General features: G+C 31.1%; 2 protein-coding genes across 3 annotated transcripts in view; both read left to right on the forward strand.

Annotated features, from left to right (window-relative positions):
• LOC143227408 (uncharacterized) overlaps nucleotides 1-13,042 on the forward strand; it is a 31,903-nt gene extending 18,861 nt beyond the window's left edge. Inside the window, exon 3 of the mRNA XM_076458861.1 lies at nucleotides 11,528-13,042. Within this exon, the coding sequence (XP_076314976.1) occupies nucleotides 11,528-12,355 (828 nt within the window). The 3' untranslated portion in view covers nucleotides 12,356-13,042. The remainder of the gene's footprint in view (nucleotides 1-11,527) is intronic.
• LOC143225614 (general transcription factor II-I repeat domain-containing protein 2B-like) lies at nucleotides 1,554-13,042 on the forward strand. Of its 2 annotated transcripts, none has more exons than XM_076455368.1 (3): nucleotides 1,554-3,558; nucleotides 4,637-4,852; nucleotides 10,989-13,042. In XM_076455368.1, exon 1 carries the CDS (start codon nucleotides 1,734-1,736, stop codon nucleotides 3,129-3,131), a length of 1,398 nt encoding a protein of 465 aa, XP_076311483.1. In that variant the 5' UTR covers nucleotides 1,554-1,733; the 3' UTR covers nucleotides 3,132-3,558; nucleotides 4,637-4,852; nucleotides 10,989-13,042. The 2 variants fall into 2 exon arrangements, with proteins under 2 accessions (XP_076311483.1, XP_076311484.1); XM_076455369.1 differs by lacking the exon at nucleotides 10,989-13,042 and adding an exon at nucleotides 8,314-10,934.
• Nucleotides 13,043-24,566: the final 11,524 nt, after the last annotated feature.

The following is a 24,566-nucleotide window of genomic DNA, read 5'->3' on the forward strand; positions in this document are numbered from 1 at the left end:
TGTCTTCTTTCACTTACTCATTGGTTTTTGCTAGCTTTATAATGTATTTTATTTTTATAATTTTGTTCTGCCTTATTTTGCTTCACGTTAAAGCTTTTATAATGAGAAAGAGTATTTTTGAAACAGTTACGACGTATCGATCAGTGATGTAACGATTCTCAGTACGCAAGTTTTAATAAATAAGGTTTATATATTTTGTTAAATTGTTGAATGTTAATTTACGTACAACACACTTTAATTCAGGGGTGTGCAACAGGCGGCCCGCGGGCCACAACCCGGCCCGCCAAGCCATTTAGTGTGGCCCTAGTTGTTGTAATCTAACCATGTGGCCTGATCTGTAATCCAACGCAAATGGAATATTTTTAAAAGCATCGATCCTACGGGATTCCCAGGCTTCGACTCGACAAACTTCTAAAATTATCTTTGCTAGAGAGGAGCAGGCCGAATTCGATTGGTCGGCCTCCTTAGGGCATGAATAGGTGACGTGCACTAGCACTATTGTCTACGACTCAACGTCATGTCCTGAACCTCGCCTTCGCCCGCTCGCGACAATTTTCCCTAACCTCTGCTGTCCGTCATTTATTATTGGTGAAAATTTTATTACCTTTTACAGTTACTACAAGAGATTGAAGGTAAATTGATTATTATTTAGCTTATTGTTGTGACTTTACTGAATTTATTAAAATTTTTGCTTTCAGATGCATCTGATTCTATGTACAGTGTGACCTCGTTATTCGCGGGGTTACGTTCTTTACCCTCCCGCGAATAGCGAAAACCGCGAATATTGGATGCAGTTTTAAAACGTATATGTATGCGATTATATACTATATGAAATGCTTCCCAAACACTAATGATACTTATACTCATTGATGCAGTAATAATGTAGCAATATTGCATACTGTTATGTATTTCACTAAATTGTACCGTGCGTTACCGGGCTGTGCTTTGCCGTTTGCGTTGTTGGGGAAGCTGAGGCAGTCAGCCAATAGCAGTCCAATCTTGTTTGGTGAAGACGACAATTGATAAAACGGCTTGATTGAGTAAATACAACAGAAATCTCCTCGAAAAGCCCTTTCAGTCTCTGTGACCTACAAAAACGCAGTTCGCGCATAACCCGCGAATATGCAGGGCCGCGAATGGCGAACCGCGAATAGGCGAGGTCACACTGTACTTTGCTATTCTCAATTAATTTAAGTACCGGAAGGCTATGATCGGGATGCCAATTTAGAAACATGTGTTTCTGTCCATAAGAGGTTCCATGTGTAAATAAATTCTATGTTTTTTTCTACTTTGCTATTTTCGTGAGAATAATTTTTGTTTTGATTTCAGGGCTAGTAAAATGTCAGCAGTTAAGAAACGAAAAATTGATGATGAAGGAAGGTTATTCAACAGTGAATGGTGCACAAAATATCTTGTTGTCCCACATAATCAAGGTGTTGTCTGCCTCGTCTGTCAAACTACAATTGCAGTCATGAAAGAGTACAATATTAAGCGACATTACGCAACTAAGCACTCCTCCCAGTTTGATGAAATTGTTGGTCAGGCACGAAAGGACAAAATTGAACATTTAAAAACATCCATTGAAAAGCAACAAGGTGTTTTTACCACTTTCAAGAAAAATTCAGAACTGGTGACAAAACTGAGTTTTAAGCTTTGTGAATGTATGGCAGAAAAGGAAAAGCCTTTCAGTGATGGAGAATTTATTAAAAATTGTTTAACAATATTCACAGAATATGCATGTCCAGAGAAAAAATATTTGGTGGAGCAAACTAGCCTTTCCCTTTACTGTCTCACGCAGGACAAAAGATCTTTCAGAGGACATCAAAGAAACTTTGAAAGAGAGATTGAATTCGTGTGAAGCTTTCAGTCTGGCTTTGGATGAAAGCACTGATATCAATGACACATCCCAACTTGTCATTTTCATCAGAGCTGTGACTGCAGGCTTTGATGTTTTCGAAGAGTTTTTAGATATGGCAAGCCTTTCCTCCATAACCACAGGACAGGATATTTGTGAACAAGTGCTTAAGGTTGTAGAAAAGTTTGAACTGAATCCTTATAAATTATGTGGTGTTACAACAGATGGTGCTCCTTCCATGACAGGTAGGACAAATGGATTCACCAAGAAATTTCTAACTGCAATTGGAGCACAAGACGTAGTTGTAAGCCATTGCATTATTCACCAAGAGAGCTTGTGCACCAAAGTTCTGGATTTTGCAGAAGTCATGAAAAATGTCGTCCAATGCGTAAATTATATTCGAACACGAGGATTAAATCATCGACAATTTAAAACTTTTTTAGATGAGCTGGACAGTGAGTATTCAGATGTTTTGTACTTCTCTGCTGTACGTTGGCTTAGTAGAGCTGCTACTTTGAAGAGATTCTGGAATCTGCGAGAGAAGATTAAGTTCTTCATGGAGAGCAAACGTCAGAATGTGGACTTCTTGAGCAATGAGAACTGGCTGAATGACTTAGCATTCCTCACAGACATTACACAGCATCTGTCTGATTTAAACTTAAAACTACAAGGGAAAAGTCAACTTATGAATAAGTTGTTTGAGCATATTTGTGCTTTTGAGAAGAAATTGGAACTTTTCCAGGTTCAGTTGAGAAGAGCCATATTGACCCATTTTACATGTCTTGCAACCAGGAAACTGGAATTCCCTAATCTGGATTGCACCAAATATGGAACCAGTGTACAAAAGCTGCGTGATGAGTTTGCAAACAGATTTCCAGATTTCAGACAAACTGAAATTAGATTGAAATTGTTCGCTCAACCTTTTGATTTGGCAGTGGAAGACAGTCCTGATGATTGCCAAATGGAACTCATTGAACTGCAGGCTGACATGGACACTAAAAGGAAATTCTCTGAAAACAGTTTGCTAGACTTTTACAAACTCTGTGTACGTGAAAAGTTTCCCAATTTGTCCCGTCATGCACAAAGAATTGCCTCCCTTTTTGGTAGCACCTACTGCTGTGAGCAATTTTTCTCCAAAATGAAGCTCATCAAAACCAAATGTAGAAGTCAGCTGATTGATGAACATTTGACCAGTCAGTTAAGAGTGGCAACCACTTCTGTCAAAGCTGATATTGACAAGCTCTGCAAGGACTCTAAATTTCAAGTGTCGCACTAAAATGATCACTCATGCAAAAATATAAAATATTATTGCTTGCATTTTGAGAATTTTTTTTTAATTTATTGTGCATGTACACGAATAAGCTTGTTTTTTAAGTGGCCCCGCTTGATTGATGAAGTTGGTTATATGGCCCACCGACGAAAAATGTTGCACACCCCTGCTTTAATTACTATTAAAACATGTGTACTTTAGAATGACCGTACTATTAATCGAAACGTCGTACATCGTACCTGTTTTAAAAATATTTTTCATTACTGTAAAAGCTGTAACTTCTAATAAATTAATATTTATACTTATTAAGTGAACAGAACCAAAGTCAGAAGGCTGACAATGCCCCCGCGATTGGAAAAACACAGATAGTCTGTTGTATAGTTTTGCGTTTAACAACAAACAAACAAACGATTTCTCATTGTGGTTTCTTGAAGTAAGATGGTGTCGTGATAATTTTTCTATTCATTATTTTATTAATTCTTGTTTTCACAGAGTGCGTTTGGATTTTTGAGTTTGATATTTTCTAACGTGAAATATGTTTTATTCAGAAGTCGATGGTAGAAATGGTGTTATAAGTTAGGTCGATCTATGAGAGGTATTTAATAGTAGGTTAAAGTTAGATGTAGGGTGTGAATAATCGGTTTGTCTATTACTCTGCTTCTGGTATTGCTACACCATGTATCAGCTGACTTGGGTATAGTTCTTTCATAAGTGTAACCTCAATTAACGTATCCGTTTTCTTTAAGAATAGCGTGCTTTTATCTCCATCACAATCCACACAGTATATTATAATAATACATTAATTTCATTGTATGTTAGACTTACGCCTGTAGATATTCTTTTATTAGTGTTATTAAATATTATTATTTTATCTTTTAACATCACAATACTGAGGTTAATTGACAATTGGAGACAGCTGTTGTTTTGTGTTACAGTAACTTGTACCTCTATTTTTGTATATGGCGTAATGCTACACCTAAGTCTTATGAATATTAAGTATTAAACTATTGTATTAAGAGGTTTCTTTGTACTCTTATCTCCAGTTAGTGTTACACAGTCGATATATTGCAGTATGTTTCATTATATTTTTACTGCTTTCAGTTTTAAGTTGTTTATGTTAACAAAAATTGGCATAGATGTATTGTGCTGTTTGTTCTAATTCTAATCAAAGCAGTAAAATTAATTCTCATATTTCCCACAAAAAATAAGCAGATACATAAAACTTGGATTGATATATGCAGAAGAAAAGACAAATTTGATCTGTTTAATAGGAAAAGTTGTGTATTTGGACTACTTTAGTAATGATTTTGAGATTCTGAAAAGCTGAGCTGTTTGGTATTAAAAACAAACCATTATTTACGTGAGATGCCTTTCCTTCTTTCCGATTACTGCTGTTATCAAGTCCATGAGAGTCAAGTGTTGAGAAAGTATTGCTAAGTGATCGTGAGGCTAGAGAACAAAAAATTACAGAAAAAAAAGTTTATAAATGATATTTTGTTTATCTTTTTCAGGTTTTCAAAATGGAGTTGACATTAAGACATGGAACTTGAAGCTACCATTGAAAATCAGAGAAAAGTGATGAATGGAAATAAGAAGGAATATGACTGGTTTAAGAGTAAGAATATCATTGTTACAGAATGAAATAAAGAAGGATATAAATTTTGAACTCTGCAGAAAAGAGAACCAAAGTATCAAAGATTCAGAAAAAAAACAACTGATAAACTAAGGTAAAAAATATCCTATATGATTTAATTATATTTCAATTGAAGTACTAGTCTAAAAAGCAAGTAGTTTTATGTAAATTAAAACTGTATGATTGATGTGATGTGTAAAAGATACATGGTTGAAATTTTAAGATACGAGACATAAAATTGAATGCACAGTTTATTTGTAAAATGATCGTTCTAGTGGTATTTGTCACTATTCGTGATGAGGAACACATTCTTTAAAAATAAAAGTTTGGAGACAATTTGACTGGATAATGAATAACTTTATTCTAAAGGTATGACTTTCAACAGTATTTTATTGTGACAAAATGTTGTTGAAATATTGTACATTCATGAAGTTATTTCATGGTTCAATCAAGCTTCTCCAAACTTCTATCATTGTGTGTGTAACACTGCATAGCATTTTCTTGAAGTTAAATATGTTTCATCTACCTGTTCTTTTATTTATATGAAAAAATTCCTAGTATGTGATTTATTTGAATATTCTGGCCAGCATAATGATCATTAAAACTGAAATTATAATATGTATTTATTTTTTATAGTGCAAGCATTGTATTTGATCATAATTTTGACTGTTGAAAACTTTAAAATAGTGCCATCAAGAGTGACATGCATCTGTACATAATTGTACTTCATACATGCAAATTGGCCATGAAGTTTTGTGTTGCACCTAACAGTAGGTGGTTTCTAGTGATATCTCTTCACTATGTGAAAATAAAAACCTGATATAGTGAGGGTGATATATATATATTTAACGTATGGCATACATTTTTCATTTTACCTTTGAAAACAGTAAAATGTAAACTTGTTATAAAAGTTAAAATGTCACTTTATTATTTGGGCTATGTTACAGTAAGTGTGAAATTATGAAGAGTGCCTAGTTATAGCTTGAAATATAGGCTACATTTAATTTTAACTAGCTTTTGAAACCAAGACTTTATCCTCATACTCTCCTTCAGTAGTCCCTAACGTATCAAACAACTGTATTAGTGTTGTTTCTAACCCTATCAGGCTAAGAAGAAAGAATAATGAAGTTTATAGTGGTTTGTAAAACAAATTGCAGAAATCACAAACTAATGAACCTGGCCAAATTTTGATAAACTAAAATATCTTGAACTTAAACACATTTATATAATAGAATCTTTGTCAATGTGAAATTGCACAGTATAATTATGATAATGAATTAAAGAAAAAAATAAAAAAATTAAACAAAAAAGCCTAATTAATGATGCTGTTAAACACTTGAGGAAGAAAAAAGTTAAATCACAATAATCAAGCAGGTACGATGAAGACATTTAAATAAATACTTTTTTTTCTTTTACTACAGTCTAACCGGTTTCACCAGCCTTGTTTAATTAACTTCAGGATTACATACCACATTAATAACAATTAGTATTTGTTTTATGTAATCATATGTGAAGTTGGAGTTTGTAAATTATTGTTTCTTATAAATATTTTATACATATATATGTGCTAGGTGGCAGGTACGATAGTGTCTTTTAAGACAACTAAAAATACAGCTACTGAACAACAGGAGGAAATAATATGTAAACATAAGCAAATCCAGAGCTAAAAATAGCTTAGAAATTGATATCTCAACTCTACTTGAATGGTTAATTAGCCTGGTCCAGGATTGGATGTCACTCTCACTTAAATAATTCACCACTTCTTGGTATGTTAAAATCTCCTTCTTGTCAGTTATAAAGATTATAAATATAAGTAGATAAGTAACCAGTTGTTTTGGTTTGTGATGTCTTAATATGTACCTGAATAATCCAGTTGTCAAATCAGATATACTAGATGTCACTGGATTGTTAGTAGAATTTGCTGAAAAACAAGGAGCTGCATTCAAGCTTAGACATTTTTCATATAACCTGTAATTTCTGACAGTTTGTCATAATCAGTAAGTAACAGTTGTGCCCTATTTATCTCCAGTTAAATGTGTAGCCTTCTGTGCTGTGGTTTAAACTGGATTGCATTTAGTTTTTTATTATTAATTTTGTTATAAATTTTACTACATCAGCAGTGCATTTCTCCATTTTTAAAATATTTTCAAAAGAAAGGTCTGCAGATTTAATTATGACTACAGTTTTGATTGAATGGTGTAACTTGTAGTGTAAAAGTAGAAGTGTATTGTAAAGTTCAGGCTTCTTAGTTACTCATTTGGATAATGGGTTAAATTAAGTAATGTGATATGCTTTGTTTTAAAAATGTAAGTAGATGAACTAAATATGATTATATAACTGAATAGGCCATGTGGTTAAGACTGTTTCCAGACCCAGAATATTTCATTTCAAAGTGACATATTCATTACGTATTTCTGAAAATACCAAAATATATTATGAATAAAATTCATTTGTGATATCTATTTACATAAATATGTGAATTGATTCTGAAGTGTTTTCAAGACCGTTTTGGCAAAATTTTATTTTCAGAATAAACGTGCTAGGACTATAAATTTCCATTAATCATGGTTTATTCTGACAGTTGTAAATATAAGGCCAAGGCTCTGGAATGGCCAGTTGTTATAAGTGAGAGAAATGAATGATATACACCATCTAGGCTATCACATGAGAGATACTTTTTATGTATACAACTGCAGCAGTGCAAGCTATAATCTAAGTGAAAAATAAATGCTATACATGCCACCTGGCTGCTTTGTAATAGAAAGGAAGTACACAGAACAGTAGTTAGTAGGCCTATATCATTGAATCATTGTCAGATTCTACTCTTATTTTTGGATTTAGTAATACTAGGTAATTAGATTAAAGAAAATGATAATGATGTAATAGAAGGCACCTTTAATGTGGTGTGTTCTTTTGCTTGTCATACAAGTCTCCCAGAAATGTTTGAATGCAAATTACATACTGCACGGAGTTTTACCAGATGGAAAAAACCTGTTTTTGGCTTGTGTGGCACTGTCTTCGAGCTTAAAAATTACAGAAAATGTCTCTTAACTTCTTTATTGCTGATTTAGGTTTTATAAAATTGTTAACTTTCCTGGCTTAGCTCAATGCTTTTTCAAAGGCGTTATCTTCACCTGTTTAGTTTTTTAGAGAATTTCACTAAATTGTATGTTTCACAGACTTAAAGTAGGATGTATCAACTATTATGATAGCTCAGTACTAGCTATATAAGAGAAATAACTCAATGCAATGGCTGTCATGTTGTAAATACAAGTAGAGAATTGTTAAGTAATCAACCATGTATGCTAAATGACATTTTAATTAATGTAACATAGTTTGTTTCGTGCGTATCCTAATAGTAATGTACTATACAAAATATCGTTAAAAAGTTCTGTAACGAAATTCATCATGTTGTAATAGAAATTTTTAATTTCAAAGTAAAACATTATTTCAAAACATGCTTTTATTATTAAAACACACACCTTATTGAAGAATGTAAGTATACAGTTAAAAACAGTGAAATACAAAATATATATATTGTTTAAAATATTTCAGGATTCATTGAAATATGTTATCAGGAATTGGCTAAGTAGTAATGTGAATGGTATGTGTCAAGATGCGAGTCTCTGTAGACCTGCTTTTGTAACATTTACTTCTTCAGTAACTTCAACAGTATATAGAACCTCAATTCAACCAAAATACAAAGGAAGAAACATATCTAATACCACTAGAGCAATTGTGGTATCTTATACCTCCTAGTCAAGGAAACTTGTTCTGTTGATCCAGTTCTTCTGTTGCAATGAGTTAAAAGTGAATCTCAGTGAATGTAACCAGTTAGTATTAGCTTGTAATTTGAATCTTATTCTTTCAATTTACAAAATTGTTATACTGTAAAAACTTAAGATTTGCTGATGAAGACATTATGGTACAAAATAAACTTTTTATTATGCCAACTCACCTGTGTTGATTGATGTTCACTTCTGATCAGAGCAAGCTGAGTACATAAAGTGAAACTAAAACTCCAAGTAGCAATTAGCATGTCTAATTATATATAGTTTTCTTATGTTTCTACATATAAAGATTAAAATGCATTGTCTTATTAGTGTAGTAGCTTCACTGTTCACAGTATTTTAGGTGTAATCTCAGTAATAACTAAGGTTTAGCTGTTACCTTACCAAATTGAGAGTTGACCTAATTATTTGTATATCAAGCTAACATCACAAAAGAATGTCTAAGAAATGTATAATAAAAATTCAAATATAATATTTGATATATTAAATCTAACCAATACTGTTCGCAAAAGTAACGTTAAATAAGTAACACATACAAGAAAATACAAACACTATCTGTTGTTGAACTACTGTCATAATGTGTTTTTTTGTTGAAAAATTTAAAACCAGAATATCATAGTTGATTCGTTTTTCAAGTTCTTCTTAATATGCTATTTAACCTGTGGAAATGTATTAAGCCATGCTACTGTAATTTAAAGGAGAGTGTATCTGTGACAAATTTACAATGTTACTATTTTAATTTTATTGAGTTAGTAGCAGTAACTAATCTATAATATAACCAAAAACTAATGCTTATGAAGATGCAAAGTAAGAAATTTCTTCTATTTGTATCAATATTTCTGTTTATTATATCTAGCAATTACTATTTTATACCAGAAATGGATGCTACATCGACAATGTAAAGTGAATAACTGGTAAATTACATCATGTACATAATACCTTGTTAAAGATTATCACACATATTTTAAAAACTCCCATTCACACAGGGTTAACCTGCACATATTGCCCTTTTGTAGACAATTTGTAGTACCACTTTTTGTTCTGATCACTGTTTCTATGGTTTGAAGAATAGTGTAAGTCATGTTGTATCTTTACATCTAAGATCTGTATTAGTCAGTTTATATTTCCCTTGATTTTATTTGAAGCAATTTAGTTCAGTTAACTGCATCATTCATCATTAAAAAAAGTACAGAAAATTAAATCAGTCATTCATTGCATACATACTGTTAGAAACACTTCAGTATTGAAATTTATCCAGTCAATTTTCATTTAATTTTATACATAAGATATAATATAAAGGGTTTGAAAAATCTAATATTTTGACTTTGGTTTAATTTTTCTGATAGTTTTGAACAAAATAGCACTATCTTCACCTTGTAACTTCAATACAAGTGTAGATGCATTGATGTTTTCCAGCAAGTTATTGTTTCTCAATCTTGGTTATGGTGGGATGTAACTGTTTATAATTCAGTTTTGAGTAATATTAGTTTAGTAATTTAACCATGTAATGAAAGCTGTCTTTTTTTTTCTTCTTTTTGAACTATATAATAAAATCTGACTTCCAGAGTACCATAAATTTACTTGGAGGTCGATTAAAAGTTTAGCTTACTGATATATTACTAGAAAGAAAGATGCATGCATACAATTGCCACAGAGAGTCAGTTTTTTCAAAAGCTTGCCATGAAAGCCATGATTCATTGTATTCTTTATGTAAATTTATGATGTTGCATCATGACAGAACAAAAGGATGGCTTAGTTAAGTCTTTTTGCATTCTTCTGTATGTAGTTTTATTTTGTTAACACTGTTAATGTGTTAGTAGGCCTTACAATGCCAAAATCACTGGTCTTTTATATTCTCACAGTAAAAATCTTAAATCAGATTTCATGAAACTGAAAACAAATGTTTTAAATGGTTCAACATCAGAAATCTTCTTTGAAGTTATTTAATTGCATTTAATATAATATTCAAAAAAGTATTTTAGTTGTTGTAGCATTTGTCATCCATCTCTAAGCTATACAAACACAAGAATGACAAAAATTTATTTGTGACTAGTAACTTCAGCTTTCAAGTTGGCAGTTTTTGCTACTGGAAGTAGATCCTTTATATTTAGTTACAATCTACTTTAAATCAGTTGAATTGAAAGATATCTTTTAATTATTTGTTACCACCCACTTTAACAGACAATCTCCTGCTGTGTTGGTAGTGCAGCTAAAGAATATGATGTTTTATTGATTATACAAGTTCTTTTAAATTTATTAACATGTTATAAATACTATCTTTCTTTGAGATAATGTCTCTTGCATTTATTACTTTATCCTGTTGTACTTGAATATATTAATTACTTCTTTTAATTTGTAACAAAATAATGTCATGGAAAATTTGTAAATATAAAGTTACAAAAGTGAGATGTGGTTTAATTTGTTATTCATTTATTATAGATCCCAAGATTGGAATAAGGAGCTATTAAATTATCAAGAAGAAACTCAAGTCTTTTCATCAGGCTGAGAATTTTGTAACTTTGATAAATATAGGTGTAGATATGATGGAAGTGGAGAATGTTTAATTCAAGGGAAAATGTTTTTATTTATTAAAGAAAGCTTTTTCTACAAGAAAAAATTATATGCAGTTGTAATGTTTGGTTAACAAAAAAACTTAAATATCATATTACTTACATTTGGAAGAAGCCATATGTATTTACTTTTGTGGAAAGGATGCAATTACAGTTTTAAAACATTTACCAAGCTATTGAAAGTACAGCAACATTGTGATGTATGTGGCAAAAGGTTTTGTGAAGTGATTCATGTTGGAGCATCATACAGTTGTGAAAAATATGTAGACAAATACATAAAACTTTTGCACCCTAAAACTTGCCTCACTCTTTATAGTGCAGAGAAACAATATAGTTGATATTTTGGTGCTGAGTTCTTTATCAGAACAACCACCCAAGAGAGAGTAAGAAAATTTGTGCTAAAACATTTTAAACATCTCACTTAAGAGGAATCAGATGAATCATACAGAAGGGGAACAATACATCTGCAGTGTTTGTGGCAAAATGTATGCCAGGAAAGATGGCTTAAAACAACATCAGATTATTCACACTGGGAAGATTCCGTACAGATGTGACATTTGTGACAAGACATATGCAAGAAAGGACCGCTTAAAACGACATAAAATGATTCATACTGGGGAGAGAATCCACTCCAAGGAGAATTCATGTCTATGTGATGTGTGTGGTAAGAAATATTCAACCACTAGTTCTTTAAATAAACATAAGTTTATCCACTTGGGGCATAGATCATATCTATGTGATGTTTGTGGCAAAAAATTTACTAGAAATTCTTTTCTCAAAAATCATTATGTTACTCACACTGGAGCTAGACCTTTTAGTTGTGATGTATGTAATAAAACATTTAGGCGTAAAGATACTTTAAAAGAGCATCAGAGGATTCATTCAGGAATTAGACCATATAGTTGTAATATTTGTGCAAAAAAATTTACACAGAAGGGACATTTGAAATTACACGAGAAGACTCACACAGGAGAGAAACCATACAGCTGTAATATATGCGGCCTTGAGTTTACTCTGAGTTCAAACCTGAAATCTCATAAGGTAGCTCACTCTGGACAGAAACCATATACTTGTGATTTGTGTGGCAAGAAGTATGCTCAAAAATCAACTCTGAAATTACATAAGGAGATTCACACTGGGCAGAAATACAGTTGTGATGTATGTAGCAAAAATTTAAAAACCAAGAAAAGTTTTAGAAAACATAAGATGATCCATGCTAGAACAATTAAAGAGTAATTGAGAATTTCATACATATATATACACACAAGTATCTCCAGTTTCATTGCATTTCAGTAAATTTAATTTTTTAAACAAAATAAGTGGATGTACATAATATAATGTTACTATTTATTATCAAGTGATTGTATAGAGGCAAGTAAAAAGTGATATTTAAAATAATGATGAGATTATATGCACATCTGTGGTAAAACCTGAAAAAAATGGAGAAGTATACTTGCACTTTGGTGAAGAATAGACAGGAATTTCATTATGATGTGTTACAAATTCAAGCTAATTTCAGTTGTAGTACTCTAATGCCAGCTTCAAAGACATAAAATCTTTGATTCTTTCATTTGCTGAGTTGTTTGAATTTTACAGCAGTTAAACTGTTTCAGTATGTGTTAAAATAGCAAATACCTTTTGGGACTTAGATCCCTATTGTGAAATCTTAACTGGTAGTTTTCAAACTTTTAATTGAATTTTGGGTAGAATATTTGTGAGTTAGAAGAAAGTTCTTTTATCACCAAAGTATGTAAATTTGTTGCTCAATGATTAATATAAGACCAATGTTAGGAACTTAACATTACATAGAAAATAAGAGGGTTAAATAATTTTCTGTCTTACCTTAATTGTGATTGTGTCTGCTAAAAGATACTAAAACTGTTGTTATGCAAAATCTAAGTCAATAAAATTGTGTATTTTAAAGTGCCAGTTATTTATTTATTACATCTTAAGCTCTCAAAAACATTTTTTTTCAAGATAAAATAGAGGTATGAAGTATCCAGCTCTAAATAAAATGTTACAAGGGGACTGCATTCGTGGTAACTAAAACTACAATTATTTTTAATTTTTCATGACATAGAATATGTTTTATCTATATTTAGATACATTCTCATTGAAATAAATACAAAATTTTAGCAAATTTTATTGTTCACTTATATTTTAATACCCATGCTGGGCAGAGCATGTGTAGCCCAATGTGTGGCTTTGTGCTTAACTTCAAACAGACAAACTTCTATCACTGGAAGAAAAGTATTCAACATTATCTAGCTTTAATACTGTCATTGAACTGCAGGGGCCATTCTGGTGGCTTTTACATTCTTTTATGCCCAGTTGTTTTTGTCATTCACCAGTGAACAAAACTATTTAAATGTGCTTCAGTTGATTAAAAATGATATATTTGGTTCCTGAATTCACTTACCAAATGGTGATTGAGCTTCTACTTATCAGATATTGACAGAAGGATATTGTTTTTAGAGTTTAGTAGTTCTGAATATCAAGCTTTAATATAACTACTAGAAGATGCCAGTTGACACAATTCAATGGTATTTTTCCTGAAAAAAGTGATGAATAAATATAAAATTTGTAGTCAACCATGATTTACAGCATATATGAAATGTGATTGTCTAGTAGATCATATACAACCTTATTTTGTCATTCCATGCATTATTTTAGTAATGAAAATTGCATTGTATTTGTTTGTAAGCAAAGGAGACTGACTGTGGTGCATTATTGGCAAAAATGTTTGGGTTTTGATGAAATATGATGCATGCATATAGGACAATAGTACTCAGTTTTGCTAAGTAGCTGTAGGAAGTTTTTCTGTTGGTTACCATCATTCATTGTTGTTTTCCTGAGTGAAAGGAAAGACTGTTACTGAAGTGAGCTCTTTTTGACAGTACTTAATTCTATAAGAAGTATCAAAGGGAAAATATTCAAATCAATTTATTCAACATGGCACAATAAAATATTGTATACACCATATATGAAAAGAAAGAAATAGTGAAGTACATATATATATTCAAATATACTTCTCTCTTTCTATACTTTTACGATTCATGTTCCTGTCTTTGGAATATTTTTTTCCATCAGTCAGTGGAGGAAATCCTTTTTTGTGTGTTTGTAAATTCCTTGCAGAAAACGTATGTTCTCAAGTTCTTATCAGATTGACCATTTAGCACATAAAAGACTGAGGGATCAATGTTGAATTTATGGGAATTGGAAAAAAATTATTTTTATGTAACGACTCTTGAAAATAACCTTTTGATATATATATTTTTGTGATTAATTGTTCAGGAGATATAGACAAATATTTGTCTATTATATACACAAATAGATGTCCTTCAAAATTCATGTAATATATTTATTTAATTGTTACAGTAGCTTATCTTTGGCTACTGTTATGTTTGAAACTTGAGATTATGGTATTTTTCTAAAAGTATGCTCAATTTGCCTGTCTGGGATATATGTCCTGCAGTTCTATAGTGGATGAATTATGTGATTTGGAATAGGAAATTTGTACTTCCAATATGGTGGAGGTTGAATCTATTCTTTTTACTTGATATGGAGTTTGATAAAATAGTTCAAAGATAATCCCTTGTTTTGATAAGTGACTAGAACAATCATTGTGTGCTCAATGCTGTCACAGAGAAAAGCAGAAAAAAGTTGTTTTCAAAACATATTCTGCATTATGTCAAAATAAGCACAAACTGAATTGGTGCACTTCATCTGCCATCTCAGTAATGTCAATGTTCCATTTATCATTGTTGAGAACAATCAGAAGTTGAGAACACCATTCCCAGTCACATTATTGCTGTGCAGAACATTTTGCTTGTTTGTGACAATTAATTTAGAATACACTAAAGGTTACTGACTTTGAATTATTTGCCTTGCTATTATGTTATTTGACTAAAAATTTGTGGAATTGAACCTTTACTGTTTTTATTCCAACATTCTCATGAAAGTACAGAATATTCTTTTTTACAGTCTAGTGTGATTTATTAAAAGTGAGATTGGCAACTTTTTTTTTTACAACTTTAGTGTGTGAATTTGTGGCTGTATTTTATTCTTTGTATTTCTTTTGAGTAGCATGAAATTCTGCATTGATAAAAAGCAGTTTTGTCCTCATCATTGGGCTTGCATGTCCAGTTTCATATGCTGTTAATTTTGTCTTATAAAGTTAAATTGATACAAAGAGATTACCAAACTTCTTTAAATATAAATTCATCTTTGTTGGTGTGTACAAGGACTTTTTTTAGTTCATTCCAACACTCAGCATGATTCCTTGCATCTAAATTTTATCATCATAACCTGTTTATTCTTAAATTAAATGATTTGTTTTTCAATTTTCAGTTGACTCGCCACAAGCTAGATCTTTACACTGATTATTGTATCCACGACTTATCTACATGCACATAGAAATGTTACAGTATCTCACACAAGTTTGACAACACTTCCTTATATTTATGTGAGTCAGATGAGTGATGGTCATCAAGAGCAGTTGATCTGGTGGAAAAAGAAACCAGACATCAGAGATGGAGGATCGCTGATCAACAGAAGGAACTAACGTCTGGATATAAAATGTTTTCTCATGATGCAGTGAGTGTTTTGGGAGTTTAATGCTTATCAACTAGTTGAAAATGCCATAAATTAGATGTGTCGCTGTTGGTGAAATGATGGCTGGATATTAACCAAGGATGTCTGAGTCAACTGGTAAATTGAGTAAGTCTGTTTGTGAACCACATGTAAGGTGACCAGACATTTGGTTGTGCCAAGACAGTCCAATTTTTTGGTAGTTTGTCCCCGTGTCACAAAATATTATCAGAACACACAAAATATTCTGGTTTTATGAAAAAGACATCACATTGAATTACAAATCTTATAGGAATATTTGACTTGCTCATTGTTCTTATAACACTCTCCTGATACAAATCTTTCTCAAATGTTCCATCTGTGCATGCAGAGTAAACCAGGTCTGCACAGGCTTTTTAGTTAGTTCTATTGTAGTACTCCTGTTGCAGTTGGTGAATGTGTCTTTAACAAAAGTGATTGAAATTATTTTACAGACAAATATATTAATATATTTGGAAATAGAGTAGAATAGTTCAATAAATTTAGTATAAATTACATATTTGTAATTTATAACAACCATTTTGAAAAATGATGCACAAGAGCTGGGTTGTCAGTTTTTTTTTGGTTTGGAATGGGAATCTTGTCTCTCTAACCAGGTAACCTCATTTATAATGTATCTATTTGAGAAACATTTTTACCACCCCATGGTTTTATGTACTTAGAAAGCTAGGCACACTCAGAGGACAAACTTTAATATTTAATATTCAGAATTGTGGTAAGACTGCACAATCATTGTGTCTGGGCTTATAAAGTTTGAGAAGAACAATTATTTCTGGTAATTCCATATTGAAGATGACATTGTTTTTATGTGGCTGGTAATTGTATCATCCATCAAGTTTAAAGTAAGACTAAAATACAGTGGGTAACTACCTTTATTTAACATATTCAAGTACAGTCTTCCAATTTAACATTTTGTTTGGTGGAGAGATGGTGCTTATTATTGCAAAATGCTGGTATCCAGACTATAAGAAGGGAGTTCATCACATGAGTTAGACTGCCGGATTTGCTATATGAATGCTCTCAGTGTTAGGTAACTTCTATACTGTATTGAATTTTATTCACTACATATTCCTGCTTATGTATATCACCTCCTAACTAGCACTTAAACTTTAATAAAATAACAATTATTGTGGTTTCCTACATTTTTATCTACCTCAAAAAATAGACTCTTATATTAATCAGATCTAAGTTAAACTACTTGTTTAAAGTTTACTGAAAATTATCCATTAACCTGTGTTTTTATGCTTGTCTCACACTGCATTTAATGATTGATAACTTATTTTTCCCTGGGTACATTTTAAACAGAATTTAAAGTTTGCCCATGTGCATTTGTGATGTAATTATAGCAATTATAAAATACAATATTTTTATATTTTTACCAACAGTGTTTAGAAACTTGGGCAGTAGCTGTACTAGTTTTTGTTGCTTTAGTACATAACACATTTTTCAAGTATCCTATTCAATTACTTTACCATTTGTTTGCACAAAGTGAGTGGAAGCTTGATGTTTTATCAAGATAAACACTGTTTATCGTGTGAGTGTTACTATTCATAACTATGGCTGGAATTTGGTAACTGGCAAAATTAGGTTGTTCTGAACTATATAATGGTCATGATTTATGTTTTGTAGAACTTGTTATGAAACTGATGTAAAAACGAATCATAGGACCTAATTACAAAATAAGCAGTGCTGTACCATTTTAATTTTGTTTTTCATTTATATTTAATTGAAAATTGATTTAGTGAACAAAAAGCAAAAATGTTAACACTACCATAATGGAAAATAAATTCATCATTATTATTCATTGGAAAGGATAGTTGCATCAAAAGAAGGAATTGCTTATCATACCATTATATATGGCCAAACTATATCAGCCTAAAATACATAATATAAACATATATTATTCATAAATTATGGTACTTGGTTATTAATAAATTCTAAAATACAAAATAAAGTTAAGTTTGATTGGCTGTTGTTTTAAGTATAAAATACTGAAGGCCTAAATATTTGACTTAGGCTTACTTTATTAATTGCATTTTGAATGTTAAGTCAGACAATATGGCAATAACCACTCGTTTTGTTGAAATTTAAAAATTTAACAGTACTAAAACTTGGTCCCAGATGAAATTATATTTATGTATATTTAAAAGTTTGAACTCTTATCTGTCTACAGTTGTGAATATTTTGATTGCATTTCTGTTTTCCAAATATTCAACATTGAGTTCTTGCATTGAAAGAATGACAAGTTTTCAATGACATATTCTTGGTCTGAAAAGAGTTCAGATGCATTTTACTGTGTAATTGTATATTTTATTTTTCCATTTTCAAGCATTCTGTGAATGCAGAATGAACCATCTCCCTTGTTCAGTTGATTTATTTTGCATTAATGTGAACAGTCATGTGGTGTTTGACTTATAATTTTTGAACTTATTATTTGACATCTGCATGATTACTGTAGTTCCCCAAAAGTAAAGTGGTAAATATATCTATGTGAAGAATTTCCAATATTTTAAGAAATGTATGTGATGTTAAATTCTAAATGATGCAAGGTAATTCCTAGGTACACCTGGTCCCAGTATGTATAATCTAAATACTTAGTTTTACCTCTACAAAACAATTGAAAGTTTGTTCCAGTTTAAAATCTATGAATAGCAACCATGTTCTTTCATTGAAGTAGACAGTTTAAATTTTCATTTGATTTCATAAATAATATGCTTAGGTTTATTATATTTAATACCCATAGTTTAAGTATCCAAAGTTTGAAGTTAGTCAGACTTTTAGGTTTCTCTAACTAAAGTGTGGAAGCGTGCTTTTTAGTTTGTAAACATAATTTTATATTCACGTCTGTTGGTCAGTAGAAATAAATTACTAAGTTTATGATAAAGAGATTAGTCTCTTATTATGGTTTTAATTAAAGATTGATTAATACATTTATTGCCACTGGATGCATATGTGATCCCAAGGTATGCTAGCCAGTGTTACCAATGCATATGTGCAGCAACAAAAACGTTGAGGCAAATGCTTTTATTGGAGTTAGCACGTGCTATAAGTTATTTTTGCTTTGATGACACTTGCATGAGAATCTTGTTGAATTTTTTTTTTAAGCATTTTATCTGGTTGGCTTTTATAAAGTGGGTTAAAGAAGTGCTTCCTTCAAAGGCCAGGCTCAAAAAGAAGAATTTAAAACCCCTTTGAAATTTTCATGTGGTATTTCTATGTCTATAATTTATTCTTTTTAAACATTCAAAACATGCTCTAAACCATGACATGAATTAAAAAAATAGATGAAGCTCATGCATTGTGGTACAAATTTTTCTTAAATAATATGTGTGTAATTATTCTACATGAATAAAACAAAAAAACATTGGCAACTGCCATGGACATCAATCTCTGAGATGGCATTGACTCTTTTAAACATCAGTGGTCACAGGTCTTTGTAACTTGTTACCATATCAGTCAGCAACAAAGATAAGTACTGCTAAAGAGCTGCATGTAACATGAGAACTAGTGACTTAAGATGAGTTCAAATATTTTTTACGTGGAGTGAAAGGAAGATTCACCAGAACTATGTTGTTCCTTTAAGGTTAGAGCAGTGGTTTGTTGTGTTGCTAATACATCAAGCACATTTACATTACAGTTATCTTTGTATCATCATGTCAAATGTTGTAAGAACATGCTGGAAGCACCCACCTTTAGGGAATCTATTCTGCAGTGGATAGTTGTAAGTGGGCTTGAAAAATTAACAGGCTAGTAAGACAGCCAAGTTGAAGCAGTGAACAACTAAGAAATTATGTGTTGTTGGCATTTACTCTTATATTCAGGATAACCTATTCTATCTGAAATCCTGGACTAACTCTGAGACTGGTCATAGAAGGCAATAGACCTGTGTTGTCACAATATGTGCAGCAACAGCAGTGAGCATTTATTTGTAACACCTTAAAGTGTTGCATGTAACATGGAGTTCCAGACTGAACTTTTGACTCAAATCTGAAAGTAAGTGACTGATCAAAGCATGTGTAAACATCCATATCATAGTTATGATATTTATTACTTCCAGTATTGGAGAACTGAGATACAAATATTTTTCTAGAAAGAGAGATGAAGTTTGACATAAATGCCATCACATACCATGACTTCCTGCTACTAAGTATCATGTTTATTAATTTTACCTATATTTTAAGACTCTCCAACTGAAGTTATTTCTCAGTTGTGTTGTATTTTAATTCCTTTAATTAGCTGCCATAAAAGCTACTTGTTTCCTTTTCTTCCAGTTCATTAGAAAATATTAACGTGATATAACCAATTTGTTATTCTACTTTCTTTGCATCACATTAAGATGTATGTTTACTCATTTTTACATGTTAGTAGTTTCTCTAAATTGGATTTGTTTAACTTTACTGGATGTTTTTGTTGTTTTTTTTGTAATTTATAACTGATTTTATTTCTGTTTATTATATTCAATGAAGCTGCTTTGTTTTTCTAATTTTAATTGTTTCTCATTGATGCAAATTTCTTTTTATTCAGTAGTTTCTTCTTAACTGATAAATTTCAATCCCTTTGTATATTACTACTTGGTCCTATAATGCATTTTGATTTAATTATAACTTTTTGCTTAGAATTTTGACATGTTTTGTTGATACTTTGAATTCTGTTCTTTATGCTTTGAATTTATGGTATGGTTATATTATGGAATGATGTTTTGTATTTATATTAAACAACAGTGGATCTTTATGATGGAATTATTGTGTTTATTATGATTTGTAATATTTGTAATGTGACTTGGGTTAAGGTTTAGTTAGCAAGAAGGGTTTGCTTTTGTGTCAGTCATGATTACAATTTAGACTGTTGTATCACATGATAAGAATTGTAAGAGTTTTATCTTTGTAAACTTGCCTTATATGTTTCTTGTAAGTAATTTTGTATATTTTCATTGTGTTAGAGTAATTGCGTTATGGGCTTCAAACATTTGTACGGTAAGCATCATGATTTGTTTTACTTTGATTATTCCATATATTTTGCTTGCCAGTGTAATATTATCTGCTTTTTATTATTATTATATATTTTTGATCAAAGAAGCTTTGTTTTATTGTACTATATAAATAAATACCTATGTAGTTTTTCATTAACAGTTTTATTTGTGATCTGACATTTATTTTACTGTATAATTAAAAAATTTGTATAAATCTTTTTGTTAGTATTCTTATAATATAAAACATTTATTAGGAAAGATTTTGTGTTTGTATTCTTTTTACTTCTTTCTCCAACTATCTGAATATTTCTTTCAATCATCGTATTTCCCTGTATTGTTTTGGTTGTCATACATTTGATAGCAATCACTCTGTTTTTCATGCAGTAAAGTCCAGACTCATCAATTGTTAATTGTTTAATTTATGAAGTTCACTAATATAGTGAGATAGTCAAATAAATATTTTTATTAAAATTTAACAATGTTGGTACATGCAACTTTTTCTTCCTTGATTTCACACATGTTAAATTTGACAATTCTGATGAATACAACTGTTTCACCATTTTCCTCTTTTAATGTGGTTATTACCATTGTAATCTTTTGTTTGTCTTTGAAAAAAATTTTTCATTCAGAAATTTCAGTGTAGGACTAAACCAAAGATATTATTTATTGATACAAATCAACAGAGAATATGCTATTTTTCTCTCGTAATTGCGTTCAGGCTATACCAAAAATATACACATTTAAACCAAATTCTGTATTTGAAATAATGTTATGGTTATTGTATATCATACAATTGTGCATGTACCTAAATATATACAAGTTTGTAAGTATATGTGTGTATATATAATGAAAATAAGCATACACTAATGCACACACAAAGTTGCATATTAACCAACATATACAGAAACAATTTCTATAGCTAGCATGTATACTGTGTTAAGATGCTACCTAAAGAGACCATTCCAACACCAGTGATATCATAAAAATATAAATCACAGAAATAAATGAGTAAGTAGGAGGAGCCACTTTGCTGTTATGAGAATTTAGATTGCATTTCATGTTAACTATTCATGTAGTAGATATATCAGGAATGATAAAATTGTTTTCATGGTCATAGTTATTAACCAGCTTGAAGTGTAATACCTTCCACCCTAATATGGCCATTTAGAGTTGAACTTTCAGTCACATTAGATAAACATGAAAATTAATTCATCTTTTATAAAGTTAGGGTCACCTTCTCTTTCTTTGGTATAGTAAAATCCCTGTAGAACACTTTGTTGTATACCAAAATCAACAGGTGTGACTTTGCATGGTGACATACACAGTTAGGTTAGGCACAAAAATACTCAGGAAGTTTGTACTGTAAATGTTTGCAAATATGCACAACAAAACTTAACCTTGAAAAGCAAGAATTGCAGCTTATTATCAGTTTATTAATGGGTTACTAGTAGTGAAAATCAAAATATCATTTTACAAGTATCTTATCTGAAAATCTTGTGTCCTAGCTGTGGTCTGCATCACAGAAATGGTGCTGGAAAGCATTAGTTAGATAAAGCAATCATCACAAAACATCGGAATAATGTCTTTTTACTAAACATTATTTGTTAACTCATAAAATTAGGGTTGTAAATGTCATTTTCATTTTTAATGTATTAACCAGTCAAGCATCCTAACTGTAGTGTAATCATAGAGCTATTACATGATGTTTTGGGCACTACCACCTGATAACTCAAAAGCAAGAAATGCTACTTTTGTTACTAGTTGTCTTGAGATCAGTTGAACATTCTAACTGGTAATCAGTCAGCTAATCCAAGCCATATTGACAAGGAGACTGACAATGAATGGTGTATAAGCCAACCATCAGTACAGTAAAATTTCAATCATACTTCTCTTTAGAGACTATTAGTACATCATCATCTGAGCCAAGATTATACAACACATTGTTTTTGTCATTAGAACCAGCTTGCTCATTATTCATGGAGTAATCACATCTGAAGAGAGTTGACTATTCAATGGTATAAAGGTTTAACCTGTTGAGATTTGATGCAACTGTGTACATCACACAACTACTCTGTTTAGTAGTTCACTTCATGCTGACGGCATAGTGTATGCACCAGAGATTTTCTTGGGTTTTAAATTTTAGTAGCCATTAGAGACAAATCATTTTCATAAACATTAGTCACTGGAGGAATTCATGATCATTATTGTTACACAGCTCAAATCTTCAAGAAGTGTTTTTGTTCTACCTGTACCTTAAATTATTTTACTGAACTAAGCTATTTTAACCTTGTCTGGACCAACAGGCAACTTTTAAGGTGTAAAGAGGACATGTGCACAACACATTTCAGGTGAAAGTAATAATTTATTATTTTGTTTCCAAAACTTTTTATATTTAAAATAATTTATATTTGAATTTTGTCAAACTGCAACATTTATTTTGAATAATTCGTGAAGAAAAATGGAAAAAAAGTCATTTTTATTTCTGCAAAGCCCTAATGAGTCTCACCTGTAAATAACCCTTGTCAATTTAAAAATATTCTGCCCATCCCAAGTAATAGCTTTAAGTTTGCTGAGCAGCTGTCATTCCTTTATAATATATTAATTAGCTTTGTCTTGATTCTTACATGTTTACCTTGCCTTTTACAAAGCACTTTTGTACATGACTTGGTTAACATCCTTTCATGATGTTCCATCAAATTATTCATGAGCTATTACTAATGAAACACAGCCTTGAAAATAGATATAAAGAAAGTTTAGATATGACTACATCAGGGAAGATTAGACTTGAAGTACATCTCATAGTAGAGAAAGTGGTGTGAATAGTGGTTTTGTGGGATATTCAGAGGTATTTAATGGGAAGTTTTGAAGACAGAAAATAGCACAGATATATTTTTAATAGTTTCTTTACTTGACTATATGGTCAGGCCAGGTGGGTTAAGGCATTCAACTCACAATCTGAGGGTTGTAGGTTCGAAGCAGTTTGGCATGGCCAGGTGGTTCGAATCCCCGTTGCACCAAACATGCTCACACTTTCAACCGTGAGAAAATTGAGTGACGGTCAATCCCACTATTCATTGGTAAAAGTGTAGCCCAAGAGTTTGCAGTGGGTGGTGATGACTAGCTGCCTTCCCTCTAGTCTTACACTAGTAAATTAGGGACGGGTAGCACATAGCCCTCAAGTAGCTTTGCGCAAAATTCAAAACGAACAAACTATATGTTCATGTTAGTTTGTGATTGTTAAATTATGTATGTTTGAAAGCTAGAGAAATTGTCTTTGATGAAAAGACATCAAATAAGTTAAGTTTAGTGAATGAAATGGGCAATAGCAAAACATTGTTACATAAATCCTTATTTACTGAATACTGTTTTTAAGTTTACCATATACAGACAATGTACAGAAATATATGACCATATAATTAATTAAATCTCTATGTTTGTTAGATATAAATGATCATCAAAGCATTAGTAGAAAAACAAGTGTTACCTAGTATGACAAAGGTAATAACATTATTTTGAATGGCATAAATATTTATGGTCTTTTGCCTGAAGCAGTGGCTGTTATAATTGACAAAATGAAGTACAAAAAATATGTTAATATGGAAAACCAAATTAAAGTTGGCTGGATATTATATATTAATAGAACTTTCTGATCAACAATAAAAAAGTTGAAATTATAGTATTTTATATGTGTTTTTTGAACAATGTCTTGCAACAAAATCTTGGAAAATTAACAGTCCAAAATTGATATAAACATTACATCAAATCATATATATTTTCTTAAAATTGGGTGGAAGGTAATAGGTTTCTTGTGAAATTTCACATGATTTGTTTCAGTATTCCAACTGTGAT

Source organism: Tachypleus tridentatus, chromosome 9, assembly GCF_004210375.1.
Source record: "Tachypleus tridentatus isolate NWPU-2018 chromosome 9, ASM421037v1, whole genome shotgun sequence".
Classification (NCBI taxonomy): domain Eukaryota; kingdom Metazoa; phylum Arthropoda; class Merostomata; order Xiphosura; family Limulidae; genus Tachypleus; species Tachypleus tridentatus.

Bases quoted from the DNA above. Each gene is read 5' to 3' on its own strand.
- LOC143225614 (XM_076455368.1), top strand. From the start codon at position 1,734: ATGCATGTCCAGAGAAAAAATATTTGGTGGAGCAAACTAGCCTTTCCC.